A 19,622-nucleotide genomic window follows, 5' to 3' on the forward strand; every position below is an offset into this window, starting at 1 on the left:
TTCTCTTTTCCCTCTATTGAGAAGCATTAGTACTTTGGCCTCCAGTACTGTTATGAACAGGTAATTCAGAACCACTATGGACATTGAAGTTCAGAGCACACAATGTGACCTGACAATTACAAAAAACAAAGGACGAGCTCTGAGATGTGGGAACTCTGCTGACCGCAATCCCTAATCCTAACACACCACACTAGAGGTAGCCGTGGATTGCGCCTAACGCTCCCTATGCAACTCGGCACAGCCTGAGAAACTAACTAGCCCTGAAGATAGAAAAATAAGCCTACCTTGCCTCAGAGAAATTCCCCAAAGGAAAAGGCAGCCCCCCACATATAATGACTGTGAGTAAGATGAAAATACAAACACAGAGATTAAATAGATTTAGCAAAGTGAGGCCCGACTTACTGAATAGACCGAGGATAGGAAAGATAACTTTGCGGTCAACACAAAAACCTTCAAACAACCACGCAGAGGGGCAAAAAGACCCTCCGCACCTACTAACGGTACGGAGGTGCTCCCTCTGCGTCTCAGAGCTTCCAGCAAGCAAGAAAAACCAATAAAGCAAGCTGGACAGAAAAAATAGCAAGCAAAAATAACACAAGCAAAACTTAGCTTATGCAGGATAGACAGGCCACAGGAACGATCCAGGAGGAAGCAAGACCAATACTAGAACATTGACTGGAGGCCAGGATCAAAGCACCAGGTGGAGTTAAATAGAGCAGCACCTAACGACTTAACCTCATCACCTGAGGAAGGAAACTCAGAAGCCGCAGTACCACTCTCATCCACCAAAGGAAGCTCATAGACAGAACCAGCCGAAGTACCACTCTCGACCACAGGAGGGAGCTTGGCCACAGAATTCACAACATTTGCCCCCTATAATGCTGCACATGGCCCTCATAAGATGCTCCATACTGATAACTGCCCCATATAATGCTGCACATGGCCACATAAGATGCTCCATACAGATATTTGCCCCGTATAATGCTCCACAAATGTTGATTATGACCCCATAAGATGCTCCACAGACATTTGCCCCGTATCATGCTCCACAAATGTGGATTATAGCCCCATAAGATGCTCCATACAGATATTTGCCCCATATCATGCTGCACATGGCCACATAAGATGTTCCATACAGATATTGTATTTGCCCCATATAATGCTGCACATGGCCACATAAGATGCCCCATACAGATATTTGCCCCCATATCATGCTGCACATGGCCCCATAAGATGCTCCATACAGATATTTGCCCCCATATCACGCTGCACATGGCCACATAAGATGCCCCATACAGATATTTGCCCCATATAATGCTGCACATGGCCACATAAGATGCCCCATACAGATATTTGCCCCCATATCATGCTGCACATGGCCACATAACATGCCCCATACAGATATTTGCCCCCATATCATGCTGCACATGGCCACATAAGATGACCCATACAGATATTTGCCCCCATATAATGCTGCACATGGCCACATAAGATGCTCCATACAGATATTTGCCCCATATGCTGTTGCTGCGATTAAAAAAATAATAAAATTACATACTCACCTCTCCGGCCCCGGCACTTGCTATAGTCACCTGATCCCCGTTCCACCACTGACCGCCGCTGTGTCTTCCCCATCCTCTGCACCAACATTCAGGAAGAGGGCGGCACACACACTAATTGCGTCACCGCGCCCTCTGACCTGAGCGTCACTGCGGAAGACACAGCGGTGCCGACGGTGGAACGAGGAGCAGGTGAATATCGCGCACTGCCCCCGTCATACTCACCTGTTCCTGTCGCAGTCGCTGCACGTCTGTTCCTCGGCGCCGCATTTTCTTCCTGTAGTGAGCGGTCACCGTTACCGCTCATTACAGTAATCAATATGCGGCTCCACTCCTATGGGGAGGTGGAGCCGCATATTCATTACTGTAATGAGCGGTACCATGTGACCGCTCACTACAGGAAGAAGCTGTAGCACCGGGGAAGCAGGGACCTGCAGGGACCGCGCCAGGAGCAGGTGAGTATAATTAGACAGTCCCCGCTCCCCCTCCCCTGCCAACCCCTGGGTATGACTCTAGTATGAGCCGAGAGGGGGACTTTCAGCCCCCAAAAAATGGGCTGAAAATCTCGACTTATACTTGAGTATATACGGTATATTTATTTTTCCACTGGGGTTGGGTTAGAATTAGGGTTGCAATTAGGGTTATAATTAGGGTTGCAATTAGGGTTACGGTTAGGGTTAGAATTAGGCTATGTGCACATGGTGCGGATTGGCCTGCTGCGGATTTGTGGCAGTTTTCCATCACGTTTACAGTACCATGTAAACCTATGGAAAACCAAATCCGCTGTCCCCATGGTGCTGAAAATACCGCTCGGAAATGCTGCGTTGTATTTTCCGTAACATGTTAATTCTTTGTGCGGATTCCGCAGCGTTTTACACCTGTTCCTCAATAGGAATCCGCAGGTGAAATCCACACAAAAAACACTGGAAATCCGCAAGTAAAACGCAGTGCATTTTACCTGCGGATTTTTCAAAAACTGTGCAGAAAAATACGCACATGAATCCGCAACGTGGGCACATAGCCTTAGGGTTAGAACTAGAGTGAGGGTTGGAGTTAGGGTTAAGATTTGGGTTAGGGGTGTGTTGGGGTTAGGGTTAGGCTTGTGGTTATGATTAGGGTTGGGTTGGGGTTAGGGTTGTGGTTAGGGATGTGTTGGGGTTAGGCTTGTGATTACGGTTATGGTTACAGTTGGGATTTAGGTTAGGGGTGTGTTGAGGTTAGTGTTGGAGTTAGAACGGAGGGGTTTCCACTGTTTAGGCACATCAGGGGGTCTTCAAACGAGACATGGCGCCACCATTGATTCCAGCCAATCTTGCATTCAAAAAGTCAAACGATGCTCCCTCCCTTCCGAGCCCCGACATACGCCCAAACAGTGGTTTACCCAAACATATGGGGCATAAGCGTACTCAAAAAAAATTGCACAACTTTGGGGGTCTAATTTCTCCTGTTACCCTTGGAAAAATAAAAAAAATGGGGGTTAAAAAATTATTTTTGTGGGAAAAAAATGATTTTTTATTTTCACGGCTCTGAGTTTTAAAATTCAGTGAAGCACTTGGGGGTTCAAAGTGCTCACCACACATCTAGATAAGTTCCTTGGGGGTCTAGTTCCAAAATGGGGTCATTTGTGGTGGGTTTCTACTGTTTAGGCACATCAAGGGCTCTGCAAACGCAACGCGACGCCCGTAGAATATTCCATCAAAATCTGCATTTCAAAACGTCACTACTTCCCTTCCGAGTCCCAACGTGTGCCCAAACAGTGGTTTACCCCCACATATAGGGTATCGGAGTACTCAGGACAAACTAGACAACAACTATTGGGGTTCAGTTTCTCCTGTTACCCTTGTGAAAATTAAAAATTGAGGGCTAAAAAAATCATTTTTTGAGGAAAAAAATGATTTTTTATTTTCACGGCTCTGCATTATAAACTTCTGTGAAGTACTTGGGGGTTCAAAGTGCTCAACACACATCTAGATAAGTTCCTTGGGGGGTCTAGTTTCCAAAATGGGGTCACTTATGGGGGTTTCTACTGTTTAGGCACACCAGGGGCTCTGAAAACATAACATGATGCCCGCAGACCATTCCATCAAAGTCTGCATTTCAAAATGTCACTACTTCTCTTCCGAGCTCTGCCATGTGACCAAACAGTGGTCCCCCCCCACAAATGGGGTACCAGCCTACTCAAGACAAACTGGACAATAACTTTTGGGGTCCAATTTCTCATGGTACCCTTGTGAAAAGAAAAAATTGCGGGCTAAAAAATGATTTTTTATTTTCACGGCTCTGCGTTATAAACTTCTGTGAAGCACTTGGGGGTTCAAAGTGCTCACCACACATCTAGGTAAGTTCCTTGAGAGGTCTAGTTTCCAAAATGGGGTCACTTGTGGGGGAGCTCCAATGTTTAGGGACACAGGGGCTCTCCAAACGCGACATGGTGTCTGCTAACGATTGGAGCTAATTTTTCATTAAAAAAGTCAAATGGCGCTCCTTCCCTTCCGAGCCTTGCCGTGTGCCCAAACAGTGGTTTACCCCCACATGTGAGGTATTGGTGTACTGAGGAGAAATTGCCCAACAAATTTTACAATCCAATTTATCCTGTAGCCCATGTAAAAATGAAAAAAATTAGGATAAAATAATTTTTTTGTGAAAAAAAAAGTACTTTTTCATTTTTCCAGATCAATTTGTGAAGCACCTGGGGGTTCAAAGTGCTCACTATGCATCTAGATAAGTTCCTTGGGGGGTCTAGTTTCCAAAATGGGGTCAATTATGGGGGAACTCCAATCTTTAGCTAAACAGGGGCTCTCCAAACGCGACATGGTGTCCGATAAAGAGATTGGAGCAAATTTTTCATTCAAAAAGTCCAATGGCGCTCTTTCCCTTCCGAGCCCTGTCGTGCGCCCAAACAGTGGTTTACCCCCACATATGGGGTATCGGCGTACTCAGGAAAAATTGTACAACTTTCAGAGTCTCGTTTCTCCTTTTACCCTTGGGAAAATAAAAAATTGTTGCTAAAAGTTCATTTTTGTGACTAAAAAGTTAAATGTTCATTTTTTCCTTCCATGTTGCTTCTGTGAAGCACCTGAAGGGTTAATAAACTTCTTGAATGTGGTTTTGTGCACCTTGAGGGGTGCAGTTTTTAGAATGGTTTCACTTTGGGGTATTTTCAGCCATATAGCCCCCTCAAACTGACTTCAAATGTGAGGTGGTCCCTAAAAAATGGTTTTGTAAATTTTGTTGTAAAAATGAGAAATCACTGGTCAAATTTTAACCCTTATAACTTCCTAGCAAAAAAAAATGTTGTTTCCAAAATTGTGCTGATGTAAAGCAGACATGAGGCTATTGAAGCATGCCAAAATAAAAAAAAAGTGTTTAAAAATATATAAAAAAAAAAAAATATATATATATATATATAAAAGTTCAAATCACCCCCCTTTCGCCCCAATCAAAATAAAACAATAAAAAAAAAAAATCAAACCTACACATATTTGGTATCACTGCGTTCAGAATCGTCCGATCTATCAATAAAAACAAAGGATTAACATGATCGCTAAATGGCGTAGCGAGAAAAAAAATCAAAACGCCAAAATAACATTTTTTTTGGTCCCGCAAAATTGCATTAAAATGCAATGACGAGCGATCAAAAGAACATATCCGCACCAAAATGGTATCATTAAAAACGTCAGCTCGACACACAAAAAATAAGCCCTCAGCCGACCCCAGATTACAAAAAATGGAGACGCTACCGTTATCGGAAAATTTTGGAATTTTTTTTTTTTTAGCAAATTTTGGAATTTTTTTTCACCACTTAGATAAAAGAGAACCTATACATGTTTGGTGTCTATGAATTCGTAATGACCTAGAGAATCATAATGGCAGGTTAGTTTTAGCATTTAGTTAACCTAGCAAAAAAGCCAAACAAAAAACAAGTGTGAGATTGCACTTTTTTTGCAATTTCATCGCACTTGGAATTTTTTTCCCGTTTTCTGTTACACGACATGGTAAAACCAATGGTGTCGTTCAAAAGTACAACGCGTCCCGCAAAAAAATAAGTCTTCACATGGCCATATTGACAGAAAAATAAAAAAAGTTATGGCTCTGGAAATAAGGGAACAGAAAAACGAAAACGGAAAAACGAAAAAAGCTCTGGGGGTGAAGGGGTTAAGGTCAAAATAGACTGGGTCATGAAGGGGTTAAATAAAAAAAAAAATGGCTACAAAGGTGGACAACAAGGGTCCAACTGTGGGAAAAGAAGAAATAGTGAGAACGTGAAAAGAAAAACGTTGTATTGGTTAAAGCACAAAGTGTTGTACTGACAGGAGAGAGGTCGCGTCCGAGCAGTGAGTGAGCAGCACACGACACGTACACACTGAGCCGCCGGGGAGATAACCACCGCCCTGCTGCACGCCACTCTCCCGCCCAGACCTGTGAGGTAAGGAGTCAGCAGGGCGTGACGTCAGAACGCGGAAGCGGCGGCTGTGAACGGGCAGTGCTGCTGGCCCTACTGCTCTGTACCGGCCGTCTCCCGGTATGCGGCTTCCGGGAGTGTTCCGCTGCTCCTGACCAGTGACTGCCGGAGGAGGAATGTGCCCGGGAGACCCCGCCAGCTGTGACCCGGTGCCCGGTAGCCCCGCTCATGTATTCTCGTCACACGTCTCTGGTAAAGAGCTGGACATGATTAGGGCCAGCACTTCCTGGTCGGGTGTGGTGGGAGCTCAGTAGCAGGGGCTGTGAGGTCCTATATAGGGGCGCCCCATCACTAGCACATAGGCGCAGGGCAGACTCTTGGGGTCCGCGATTCTATGATGTGACACAATCCGCACACCAGTGCACTGACACTCGGCTCCCCCTCGCAGCAGATCTGGACCTTGGGGTCATTAGCATAATTGGCCCAAATTCCCTCACGCTACAGAACATACGTTCCTGTGACCCCAGACTCATAGTGGGTATATTTCGTATTGTAATAGCAATAGATACAGGGGCTGGTGTGCACATTCAAATCTTGTGGTCCCTAATAACTCACATTTTTATAAACATGGAATAGCAAAGTGAGCAAAACAAAACACGACGTTTACTTCACTTATGTAAAAACTACTATAGCAGTATAAAGTGGCGGACAGTGTATCTGATAACGCAATATAGACCTGCAAATAATTTTTTTTTTTTATACATATGCCTAAAAAATGACAGAGGTCACATATAATGCATCTACTATATAATTGTCGGGTCACTTCCGTCTGTCTGTCCTTCTGTCTGTCACGGTTATTCATTCGCTGATTGGTCTCGCCTGCTGCCTGTCATGGCTGCCGCGACCAATCAGCGACGGGCACAGTCCGGAAGAAAATGGCCGCTCCTTACTCCCCGCAGTCAGTGCCTGTCGCCCGCATACTCCCCTCCGGTCACCGCTAACACAGGGTTAATGCCGGCGGTAACGGACCACGTTATGCCGCGGGTAACGCACTCCGTTACCGCCCCTATTAACCCTGTGTGTCCCCAACTTTTTACTATTAACGCTGCCTATGCGGCATCAATAGTAAAAAATGTAATGTTAAAAATAATAAAACAAAAACCTGCTATACTCACCCTCCGTTGCAGCTCGCGCCGGCCGCCATCTTCCGTTGCAGGTTCCAGTGGCAGAAGGACCTGCCATGATGTCACGGTCATGTGAACGCGACGTCATCACAGGTCCTGCGCTAATACCAACCCTGGGACCGGAACCTGCCATGGACTACAAGGGCTCCCTCGGAAAGGTGAGTATATGTTTATTTTTTTTAATTTTTCACCTGTGACAAACCTGGCTGGGCAATATACTACATGGCTCTGTGCTGTATACTACTTCGCTGTGCAATATACTACGTGGCTGGGCAATATGCTACATGGCTCTGTGCTGTATACTACTTCGCTGTGCAATATACTATGTGGCTGGGCAATATACTACATGGCTCTGTGCTGTATACTACTTCGCTGTGCAATATACTACGTGGCTGGGCAATATACTACGTGGCTCTGTGCTGTATACTACTTCGCTGTGCAATATACTACGTGGCTGGGCAATATACTACGTCACTGGGCAATATACTACGTGGCTCTGTGCTGTATACTACGTCACTGGGCAATATATTACGTGGCTGCGCAATATACTACGTGGCTGGGCAGTATAGTACGTGGCTGGGCAGTATAGTACGTGGCTGGGAAGTATACTACATGGACATGCATATTCTAGAATACCCGATGCGTTAGAATCGGGCCACCATCTAGTATAAGATAATGAGGAAATAAAATTGGAAATCTCTCACCCAAAGTTCAGATCCACAGGGTAGATAAGAAATTCCTCCTCATCCCAAACAAATGCCAGACATAATCCTCCTCCAGTCAAAGGGGGTAGAGCTGGGAGTGATTAGCCATAATGAGCCGTAAAGGGTAGGTATCATAACCTCAGAATCTATTGTAGACGTGAGAGGCAGTAGCTAATGGAAGAGCTCCTTCTTCCCATGTACATGGAATCTTATCAGTAGCAGCTGTTATCGCCTATCTCAGTTAAGGCACCGTCACACTCAGCGATGCTGCAGCGATATAGACAACGAGCCGATCGCTGCAGCGTCGCTGTTTAGGTCGCTCTAGAGACGTCAAACACAGCAACTCCAGAACGATGCAGGAGCGATACAGTGACGTAACGGCGACTCACTTATCGTTCTCGCTGGTTGTTAGCTCCATGTAAAACGTTGCCGGCATCGTTGCTTTTGATGTCAAACATGACGATACACTCCGACCTGACGACGAAATAAAGTTCTGGACTTCTAGCTCCGACCAGCGATGGCACAGCGGGATCCAGATCGCTGCTACGTTTCAACGAGATCGCTATCCAGGACGCTGCAACGTCACGAATCATTGTCGTTCTCGTTGCAAAGTTGCTGAGTGTGACGGTACCTTTAGGCTATGTGCACACGCTGAGGATTGGGGTGCAGATTTTTCCGCACAAAATCAGCAGCTCCTGGCAGAAACCGCAGGTGCGGGTTTTGTGCGTTTTTGTTGCGGAATTGATGTGGATTTTGTGCAGATTTTCTGCGTTTTTTACCCCTGCTGCTTTCTATAATGGAAGGGGTCAGACACGCTGCAGTTCCGCACAAAAGAAGTAGCATGCTACTTCTTTTGATCCACAGCGGTTTTCATGAGGATTTTTCCGCACCATTAGCACAGCATTTTTTTTTCCAGTTGATTTACATTGTACTGTAAATCACTGTGCGGAACTGCAGCGTTTCTGCGCGGAAAAATCCGCTGCGGATCCGCACAAATTCTGCATCGTGTGCACACAACCTTAGGGCTCATACTCGCATGCGAGAAACTCTGATGAGCCTCGCACGTCAATACCCAGCACTGCACCCGGCACTCGGGAGCGGAGCGTGCGGCTGCATGTATTGCTATGCGGCTGCACGTTCCGATCTGAGTGCCAGATGCAGTGCCGGGTATTGACGTGTGAGACTCATCCGAGTTTCTCGCATGTGAGAATGAGCACTAATAGGAATATTTGTCTTAAAGGGAATTTGTGAGCAGGTTTTTGCTCTATAATCTGATAGCATAGGGCAAGAAACCCTGGTTCCAAGGATGTGTCACTTATTGGACTGCTTGGTGCCGTTTTCATAGAATCCCTGTTTTGTCTAATGTAGATATAACCGAGCTAAATCTTCTCTGTTTATAACTCGGCCCACACTTATGACTGGTAGCTACTTGTGTACATTGCATTGTCAGCAAGCTACTACTCAGTGGTGGGGGCGGAGTTACACAGATTAGCCTAACTGGCCTTCACATGAGACCTAGTCAGGCAATGATAATCTTCTATTGCTAATAAAACACTATTTGCATTTAAACTACAACACAGCCGTATAATTGACACATCCCTGAAATCAGGGACTCCGAGCCCTATATTATGCTACGGTCAGATTAAAGGGCAAAAACCTGCTGACAGATTCCCTTTAAGTGAACTCAGATTTTACATGTGAATTAGGATTTTTGAGAATGAGAGATTTGCTTATTTCTCCCGTGGGGCTGACTTCTCTGAGATATATTACAAAGTTAATTATTTTCATGTGAACTGTTGCTTTCTAAACTAAAAATTAAAACGACTGATAACTCTTTATTGATATTCATCTTTATTGATATTCATATTCCAGCTAAAGACACATTTGAAGAATGGAAACATCAGAACACAGTCTTTCTAGTTATCAGCCAGAACTGTCCCCTAAGGCCGGCTTCACACTCAGCGTATGAAAATACGGTCCGTATATTACGGCCGTAATACGCTGAAATGTCCCGAAAATAGTGGTCCGTAGCTCCTCTGTAGGCAGGGTGTGTCAGCGTTTTTTGCGCATGGCATCCTCCGTATGTAATCTGTATGGCATCCGTACTGCGTGGTTTTCTCGCAGGCTTGCAAAACCAACATACCGCTATAGAAATGATCCATATGTCCCAAAAAGAAAAAAAAAAATATATATACTGTCTATATTTATATATATATATATATATATATATATATATATATATATATATATATATATATATATATGTCATTAGACACATATATGTATATATATATTAATATTTATTCCAGCGCTATACAGCTTGAAAGCCGGTAATTCAATTACCGGCTTTTTCTTTCTCTTTCCTAAAAGCCGACATGATTTGAGACATGATTACATACAGTAAACCATGTCTTCTCTCCATTTTTTTTGCAGATTCCACACTACTAATGTCAGTAGAGTGTATCTGCAAAATTTGGCCGTTCTAGCTCTTAAAATAAAGGGTTAAATGGCGGAAAAAATTGGCGTGGGCTCCCGCGCAATTTTCTCCGCCAGAGTAGTAAAGCCAGTGACTGAGGGCAGATATTAATAGCCTGGAGAGGGTCCATGGTTATTGGCCCCCCCCTGGCTAAAAATATCTGCCCCCAGCCACCCCAGAAAAGGCACATCTGGAAGATGCGCCTATTCTGGCACTTGGCCACTCTCTTCCCATTCCCGTGTAGCGGTGGGATATGGGGTAATGAAGGGTTAATGCCACCTTGCTATTGTAAGGTGACATTAAGCCTAATTAATAATGGAGAGGCGTCAATTATGACACCTATCCATTATTAATCCAATTGAATGAAAGGGTTAAATAAAACACAAACACATTATTTAAAATTATTTAAATGAAATAAAAACAATGGTTGTTGGAGTATTTTATTCTACGCCCAATCCAATCACTGAAGACCCTCGTTCTGTGAAAGAAAAAACATAATAAACCAACAATATACTTACCCTCCGCAGATCTGTAATGTCCAACGATGTAAATCCTTCTGAAGGGGTTAAAACATTTTGCAGCAAGGAGCTTTGCTAATGCAGGCTGCTCCTCGCTGCAAAACCCCGGGGAATGAGTCTAAATATAGATCAATGAGCTATATTTAGCTTCATTTGCGGTGAGGCGCCCTCTGCTGGATGTTCATAGATCGTGGGAAATTTCCTAGAAAGCTCCCAGGATTTGATAAATTCGCAGGGCAAAAATACTGCATTTTTCCTGCGGATTTATAGCAGATTTACCGCGGTTTTTGTACGCGGCTTCCACTGCGGTTTTGTTTTATGGAGCAGGTGTAAAACCGCTGCGGATTCCGCACAAAGAATTGACATGCTGCAGAATGTAAACCGCTGCGTTTCTGCACATTTTTTTCCGCAGCAAGGGCACAGCGTTTTCGGTTTCCCGTAGGTTTACATTGTACTGTAAACTCATGGGAAACTGCTGCGGACCCACAGCAAAATCCGCATCGTGTGCACATAGCCTAATGCACACGTGAACGTAGCCTAATGTTATAATGCTCATTGTGAATTGCAAAACATTTAGTGGTTTTTGAGAGTTTTTTTAAACCATTTGTTACGTCATGTTTGTATATTTTTTTTTTTTCAACAAAAATGTTTTGTTTCAGTAACTCTGATGGTGAAGAGAAGCAGTCAGACGATCCTGTCACCCAACCTGTCAACATGGACCTGAAATTTAACAACTCAAGGAAGTATATATCCATCAGTATTCCTTCAAAGACGGACGCAATGTCTCCTCACATTAAGTCTGTGGATGATATCCGGGTGCTTGGAATCAATCTCAGCCAGTTCCAGAAGCCTGTGCAGTTTTTTATTTGTGTTACTGGAGTTTTTGTTTTTTATTTAATATATGGATATTTGCAGGTAATATTTTATGACAATAATTCTTAGACCTTGTTATAGTTTTCAATATGTCTCTTATTGTCCTGGAAATTGTCAATTTATTTGTATTGCTATATTTTAAACAGAAAGATTTCAGTGATTAGAGGGTTAAGACTGGCTTCAAAATACTCAAGCTTTGTGGAAAAAATGTTTAGCATTCATTTGGGACTGATATGCCCATAGTTATATTATAAAATGTAAAGGGAAAATCCAATCAAGAATGACATGACGCTATAGAAACTCTTGGCACCACTGAAATGTGTAAATCGGAAAAAGTTTGCCATGTGATTTTCTTAGATATGTGTCTCATCCCACCTCCATTTACATCTAAACATTCCCTCCTTTCGTTATAGGAAGTTGGGTCCAGTACCATGCGATAATGTGTAAACAGGAAGTCAGTCTCTGGCTTCCTGTGTACTTACAGGATGAGATTCTTAACTATAAAATCCCTGCTGCCACTTCCAAGATCTTTCCCTGCCCCTCTGTATGTTCCTCATGCAGCTTAAGATATTGGTGAAGACTTTTAAAGCTGGCTAAAAGAAAGTGTCATAGAGCAGCTTTCACCCTGGTGAAATATAAGCTGAGCTGTGAATGGTTACTTTAGGCAGCAAACAGGTTTTCTTTTAGACAGACTGGTGTATACATCATATAGGATACACTGAGGCTCTGCTGCATACATCAGGGGACAGCAGATCTGTCACTTATTGCTGGCTGCCTTTCGATAGGAACAAGAGCATTATAAACAGAGTTTGGCATCATGGGACATGAAGTTTCCATTAAGGCTATGTGCACACGTTTCATGTTTTTTCTATAGAAAAACGCAAAAAAACCGCTCACATCAAGCATCCTATTTTTAGAATGCATTCCGCATTTTTTTGTGCACATGCTGCGTTTTTTTTCCGCGGCGGACTCGCATTCCGGGAAAAAAAACGCAGCATGTTCATTCTTTGTGCGGAATCGCAGGGATTCGGCACACATAGGAATGCATTGATCCGCTTACTTCCCGCATGGGGCTATGCCCACCATGCGGGAAGTAAGCGGATCATGTGCGGTTTCCAGGGTGGAGGGGAGGAGACTGGAAACCATATAATTGTTAAAAAAATAAATAAAATAAAAAATAATGATATTCTCAACTTCCGGCGTCCCTCGGCAGGCTTCCTGCTCCTCGGGTTTTTTTTATCTTCACTTGTGCTGTTGCTTTATGAACTAAAAACATAAAAGGGCTTCTCACCTTTCATTTAATGTTGATGCCTGGTGTGTGTATATATATCAACACCTTGTACTTATCATTCCCAAGTCCTCCACTGTTCCTCTTCTAAGGCTGTGTGCACACGATGCAGATTTGGTGCAGAATTTTCTGCATAAAATCTGCACTAAATCTGCATCTCCTGGCAGAATCCGCAGGTGCGTTTTTTGTGCAGATTTTGCCAATGGATTTCTATAATGGAGGTGTGCAGAAACGCTGCAGAACTGCAGAAAAGAAGTGACATGCACTTCTTTGAAATCTGCAGCGTTTCTGCGCAGATTTTTCTGCACCATGTGCACAGCTTTTTTTTTTTCACATTGATTTACATTGTACTGTAATCACAGTGCAGTTCTGCAGCGTTTCTGCTGCAGAAAAATCTGCTGCAGTTCTGCACGAAGTCTGCATCGTGTGCACATACCCTAAGGCATTGGCTGCGGTGCTGAAGTCAGTGACAGCATGACAGCCAGTGAACTAAAAAAAAATGCGTTAAACCGCACCTTACACCCTTACGGCCTTAATAGGCTTAGTGGCGCACGTCACTGCCAGGGGGTCAGCCCAGCTACAAAGTCCAATCCATAACAAAGAAGAAGACAGCGCCACACCGGTCAGTGAAAAATGACTTACAGATTTAATCTGCCATCTGCGGCGACGTTTCGGTACAATGACCTTTATCAAGCACGTGCTTGATAAAGGTCATTGTACCGAAACGTCGCCGCAGATGGCAGATTAAATCTGTAAGTCATTTTTCACTGACCGGTGTGGCGCTGTCTTCTTCTTTGTTATGGATTAGCCAGTGAACTAAGTGACTTTGAGCAGAGACTTCCATCTAATCTGGCAGCCCAAGAGCTCACTGATTGGCTGCCACGCTGTCAATGTGACGTTAGCACTGCAGCCAATGTCAGACAGCAGGAGAAGCAGTGGAGACAATGTTCTGGACCCGGTGAATCAGTTAGTTTTGTTTGTTTTTTTGTTTTGTTTGTTTTTGCAACCAATTGCGCTTTACATACCTTCTCTGTGTACAGTGCTGTTTCTGGCGTTGCAGAGGTAATTGTTTATAGGCTACAACGGCACTGCTGCACCCCATCACTGAGCTCTACTAATGTATGTATAAGCCGCTAATTTTAGTGATTAGTTGTGACAATTTTTTCGCTTTGACAATGCTGCAGCCAGAGAAGGGTAACTGTTGTGATAGGCAATTCAGTATCACAATGGACATAGCGGTCAGAGCACATACAGTGATCTGACAATAACCCAAAATAATAGAACAAGCTCTGAGACGTGGGAACTCTGCAGACCGCAATCCCTAATCCTCTCCAAACAACACTAGAGGCAGCCGTGGATTGCGCCTAACTCTGCCTATGCAACTCGGCACAGCCTGAGAAACTAACTAGCCTGAAGATAGAAAATGAGCCTACCTTGCCTCAGAGAAATACCCCAAAGGAAAAGGCAGCCCCCCACATATAATGACTGTGAGTAAGATGAAAAGACAAACGTAGGGATGAAATAGATTCAGCAAAGTGAGGCCCGACTTTCTTAACAGAGCGAGGATAGGAAAGATAACTTTGCGGTCTACACAAAACCCTAAAGGAAACCACGCAAAGGGGGCAAAAAGACCCTCCGTACCGAACTAACGGCACGGAGGTACACCCTTTGCGTCCCAGAGCTTCCAGCAAAACAATTAGACAAGCTGGACAGAAAAAATAGCAAACAAATAGCAAAGAAGAACTTAGCTATGCAGAGCAGCAGGCCACAGGAATGATCCAGGGAAAAACAAGTCCAACACTGGAACATTGACAGGAAGCATGGATCAAAGCATTAGGTTGAGTTAAGTAGAGAAGCACCTAACGACCTCACCAGATCACCTGAGGGAGGAAACTCAGAAGCCGCAGTACCACTTTCCTCCACAAACGGAAGCTCCCAGAGAGAATCAGCCAAAGTACCACTCGTGACCACAGGAGGGAGCTCTGCCACAGAATTCACAACAGGTAACTACCATATATACTCGAGTATAAGCGGAGACCCCTAACTTTGCCACGAAAAACTGGGAACACTTAATGACTCGAGTATAAGCCTAGGGTGGGAAATGCAGTAGCTACTGGTAAATTTCAAAAATAAAAATAGATGCCAATAAAAGTAAAATTGATTGAGACATCAGTAGGTTAAATGCTTTTGAATATCCATATTGAATCAGGAGCCCCATAAGATGCTCCATACAAAATATGCCCCATATAATGCTCCGTAAAGTTCATGATGGGCCCCATAAGATGCTCCATACAAAAATATGCCCCATATAATGCTGCACAAAGGTTAATGATGGCCCTATAAGATGCTCCATAGCATAATTTGCCCCATATGCTGCTCCATAAAGGTTGATGGCCCCATAAGATGCTCCATAGCATAATATGCCCCATATGCTGCTGCGATTAAAAAAAAAAGACATACTCCCCTCATTGCTGGGGGTCTGGTGCCTGTGTCCTGAGCAAGCGAGGACACCGGCGTGCTATAGGGGTTAGGTGCCGGTGTTGCCGCTGGCTCAGGCCCCCGGCACTTGTGATATTCACCTGTCCCCGTTCCACCGCCACGCACCGCTGTGTCTTCCGGGCCTCTCCAGTGACTGTTCAGGCAGAGGGCGCGCACTAAACACGTCATCACGTCCTCTGACCTGAACGTCACAGCAAGAGGACGCGGAAGACGGAGCCCGGCGGTGGAACGGGGACAGGTGAATATGGCATGGCTTACCCTCCCCCTGTTATACTCACCCCATCTTGGCGCAGTCTCTCTGTATGTCCCTGCTTCTCGGCAGCTTGTTCCTGTGTTTGGCGGTCACATGGTACCGCTCAGTAAAGTAATAAATATGCGCGCCACGTCTATGGGAGTGCGTCCATATTCATTACTTTAATGAGTGGTACCATGTGACCGCTGAACACAGGAAGAGCTGCAGGCACAAAAGACCATCTGAGAATGAAGAGACCGTGCCAGAAGGGAGTGAGTATGATGTGACAGCCGCTGCTCCCCCTCCCCCACCAACCCCCTGGGACAATGACTCGAGTATAAGCCAAGGGGCACTTTCAGCCTAAAAAAATGGGCTGAAAATCTTCGCTTATACTCAATTATATAAGGTAACTTGTTCTTTTTTTTTTTTTCATTTTTATACAATGAACTGAACATAGTAACATAGTTATTAAGGTTGAAGGAACACTTTAAGTCCATCTAGTTCAACCCATAGGCTAACCTAACATGCCCTAACATGTTGATCCAGAAGAAGGAAAAAAAAAAACCATGTGGCAAAGGGTAAGCTCCACATTGGGGGGAAAAAATTCCTTCCCGACTCCACATACGGCAATCAGACTAGTTCCCTGGATCAACGCCCTATCAAGGAATCTAGTATATATAACCTGTAACATTATACTTTTCAAGAAAGGCATCCAGTCCCTTCTTAAAGTAATGAATCGCTCATTACAGCATCATACGGAAGAGAGTTCCATAGTCTCACTGCTCTTACAGTAAATAATCCGCGTCTGTTATTATGCTTAAACCTTCTTTCCTCCAGACGTAGAGGATGCCCCCTTGTCCCTGTGTCAGGTCTATGATTAAAAAGATCATCAGAAAGGTCTTTGTACTGTTCCCTCATATATTTATACATTAAAATAAGATCACCCCTTAGCCTTCGTTTTTCCAAACTAAATAGCCCCAAGTGTAATAACCTATCTTGGTATTGCAGACCCCCCCAGTCCTCTAATAACCTTGGTCGCTCTTCTCTGCACCCGCTCTAGTTCAGCTATGTCTTTCTTATACACCGGAGACCAGAACTGTGCACAGTATTCTAAGTGTGGTCGAACTAGTGACTTGTATAGAGGTAAAATTATGTTCTCCTCGTGAGCATCTCTGCCTCTCTTAATGCATTCCATTATTTTACTTGCCTTTGTAGCAGCTGCCTGACACTGGCCACTAAATGTGAGTTTATCATCCACCCATACACCCAGATCTTTTTCATTGACGGTTTTGCCCAGAGTTTTAGAATTAAGCACATAATTATACATCTTATTACTTTTTATCCCCATTAAAGCTCATTTGCCATTTATCGGCCCAAACTTGTAGTTTACATAAATCGCCCTGTAATATATAATTGTCCTCCGTATTGATTACCCTGCATAGTTTAGTGTCATCAGCAAATATTGAAATTCTGCTCTGTATGCCCCCTACACGGTCATTAATAAATATATTAAGAAGAGGGCCCAATACTGACCCCTGTGGTACCCCACTGCTCACCGCGACCCAGTCCGAGTGTGCTCCATTAATAACCACCCTTTGTTTCCTATCCCTGAGCCAGCTCTTAACCCACTTACACATATTTTCCCCTATCCCCATTATTCTCATTTTATGTATCAACCTTTTGTGTGGCACCGTATCATCAAAAGCTTCTGAAAAGTCAATATACACTACGTCCACTGGGTTCCCTTGGTCCAGTCCGGAACTTACCTCTTCATAGAAGCTGATCAGATTAGTCTGACATGAACGGTCCCTAGTAAACCCGTGCTGATACTGGGTCATGAGGTTATTCCTCTTCAGATACTCCAGCATAGTATCCCTTAGAATACCCTCCAGGATTTTACCCACAGTAGAGGTTAAGCTTACTGGCCTATAATTTCCGAGTTCAGTTTTTGTCTCCTTTTTGAATATTGGCACCACATTTGCTACACGCCAGTCCTGTGGTACAGACCCTGTTATTATGGAATCTTTAAAGATTAAAAATAATGGTCTATCAATGACTGTACTTAATTCCTGCATTACTCGGGGGTGTATCCCATCCGGGCCCGGAGATTTGTCAATTTTAGTGATTTTTAGACGTCGCCGTACTTCCTGCTGGGTTAAGCAGGTGACACTTATTGGGGAATTTTTGTTATCACTGATCATTTTGTCCGCCATGGGATTTTCTTGTGTAAATACTGATTGAAAAAAAGTCATTTAGTATATTGGCTTTTTCCTCATCCTCATCCACCATTTCACCCAGACAACGGGCAGTCACAAGTTTTCTGACAGGATTCTAACCCTTTAATACATTCGTTACTCTTAGGCCTTGTGTGTGTTTTTGCCACGTTTATCCAAGCGGATTTGTTAACAAAACCCTGTGCTAGCAAAGTGAATGAGAAGCCTGAAGTGTCATGCACACGTTGCGGTTTTTTTTGACTTGCAGATTTGGTGCAGAAAATTTTCTGCAGCATGTCAATTCCTGGTGTGTTTTTGCCAGTGGTTTTCACCCATTGACTGCAATGATGACTGTAAGAAATGCTAAATCTGTCTCTTCCTTCTTATTGACCAAAAAATAAAAAAAATAAAAAAATTCAGGGAGAGAGACTCAGATTTTGCCCAAGAGACTTTGACTGTAAGATAATATAGCACTTGTCCGCTTGAAAGGTTACTTTCACCTTCATATATTAATTTTGTCACATTGCTTGTTTACTTTTGCAATTTACTGCTTATTAAAATGTACAGCCGCTCTTGAGATATAAAACCATTTACGGTACTTTTGCTTACAGGTCATTGCCTAGGGGACCGACCACTGCAGCTGTTTAGCTTGTTACGCTGAAGCTCGCTGGGACTAGGAGGAACAGTGCACTCCTGCAATCCTATCCGGCATCAAATTAGTGCTTACATGTTCAGTAGAAAAGAGATTGTAAGCACTGCCCATATTCTGCTGACTAATGGCGGTGGTTGTTCTCCAAGGCAATGAGCTGTATGCAAATTAAGAAAAGTATAAAACTGTTCAGCCGTTCTTGACATGTTAACTAGTAGGTAATTGTATGTACAAGCATCATCCGATACCAGTTTATGAAGATGGGAATAACTCTTTAATGGATCACAACTTTGCCATTATATATGGTTATATGGACTAACGCACTACATTAGAGAAGGAGTCATGTGATAGACATGTCTGTATGTGGAACGCCCGCCAGGGCTGTGGGGTACTCGGTACCGGGTCCGGTACTTATAAGGACATGTCACGGTGCTGGAGACCTGGTCCAAGGCCCTGGGCGCCTAAGTAAAAGGGACAGTCTTTAAAGGGGTTTGTGAAATAATAAAAGTTTGTGATGACACCTGTGGTACTCGGTCAGGGGTGACAGACGCTGGGGTCCTCTGGGGTGGTTTTATGGCAGCAGGGATGGTATGGCTTCCCACAGGTGAAGCTGGGTCCCCAGGGCTCCCAATGTGTTTGGCAAGGATGGTGGGTTGCCGGTAATAAACGGAGGACGCAGGGTTGCAGTCTCTTTACCTGGTTTACTGATGGCAGACAGCCTCAGTCCAGGGTGCCAGCAACAGGTGTTGTCAGTCCAGGCAGCCTGAAAACAAGTGGGATTCCCTGTGCCAGGTCACATTGGGAACCTTCCACTATCTGCAGAATAATAGTCCCTTGCTGCCAGTAGCTTCTGTCAAGGTCCTCTCTAAAGGTACCGTCACACAGTGGCATTTTGATCGCTACGACGGCACGATCCGTGACGCTCCCGCATCGTAACAATATCGCTCCAGCGTCGTAGACTGCTGTCACACTTTGCAATGTACGACGCTGGTTACTATGCGCACATCGTATACAATATCGTGCAC

General features: G+C 44.2%; 1 protein-coding gene across 2 annotated transcripts in view; it reads left to right on the top strand.

Annotated features, from left to right (window-relative positions):
- The window catches only part of SLC35B3 (solute carrier family 35 member B3), a 157,724-nt gene that overhangs the window by 68,183 nt on the left and 69,919 nt on the right, over positions 1 to 19,622 (top strand). Inside the window, exons 1-2 of one of the 2 annotated variants that reach the window (XM_069730680.1) lie at positions 5,989 to 6,213; positions 11,503 to 11,758. In XM_069730680.1, coding sequence (XP_069586781.1) covers positions 11,558 to 11,758 — 201 coding nt within the window. In that variant the 5' untranslated portion in view covers positions 5,989 to 6,213; positions 11,503 to 11,557. Of the gene's footprint in view, positions 1 to 5,988; positions 6,214 to 11,502; positions 11,759 to 19,622 lie in introns of those variants that run through there. The other variant, XM_069730679.1, reaches the window with a different exon arrangement.

Source organism: Ranitomeya imitator, chromosome 6 (genome assembly GCF_032444005.1).
Source record: "Ranitomeya imitator isolate aRanImi1 chromosome 6, aRanImi1.pri, whole genome shotgun sequence".
Taxonomy (NCBI): domain Eukaryota; kingdom Metazoa; phylum Chordata; class Amphibia; order Anura; family Dendrobatidae; genus Ranitomeya; species Ranitomeya imitator.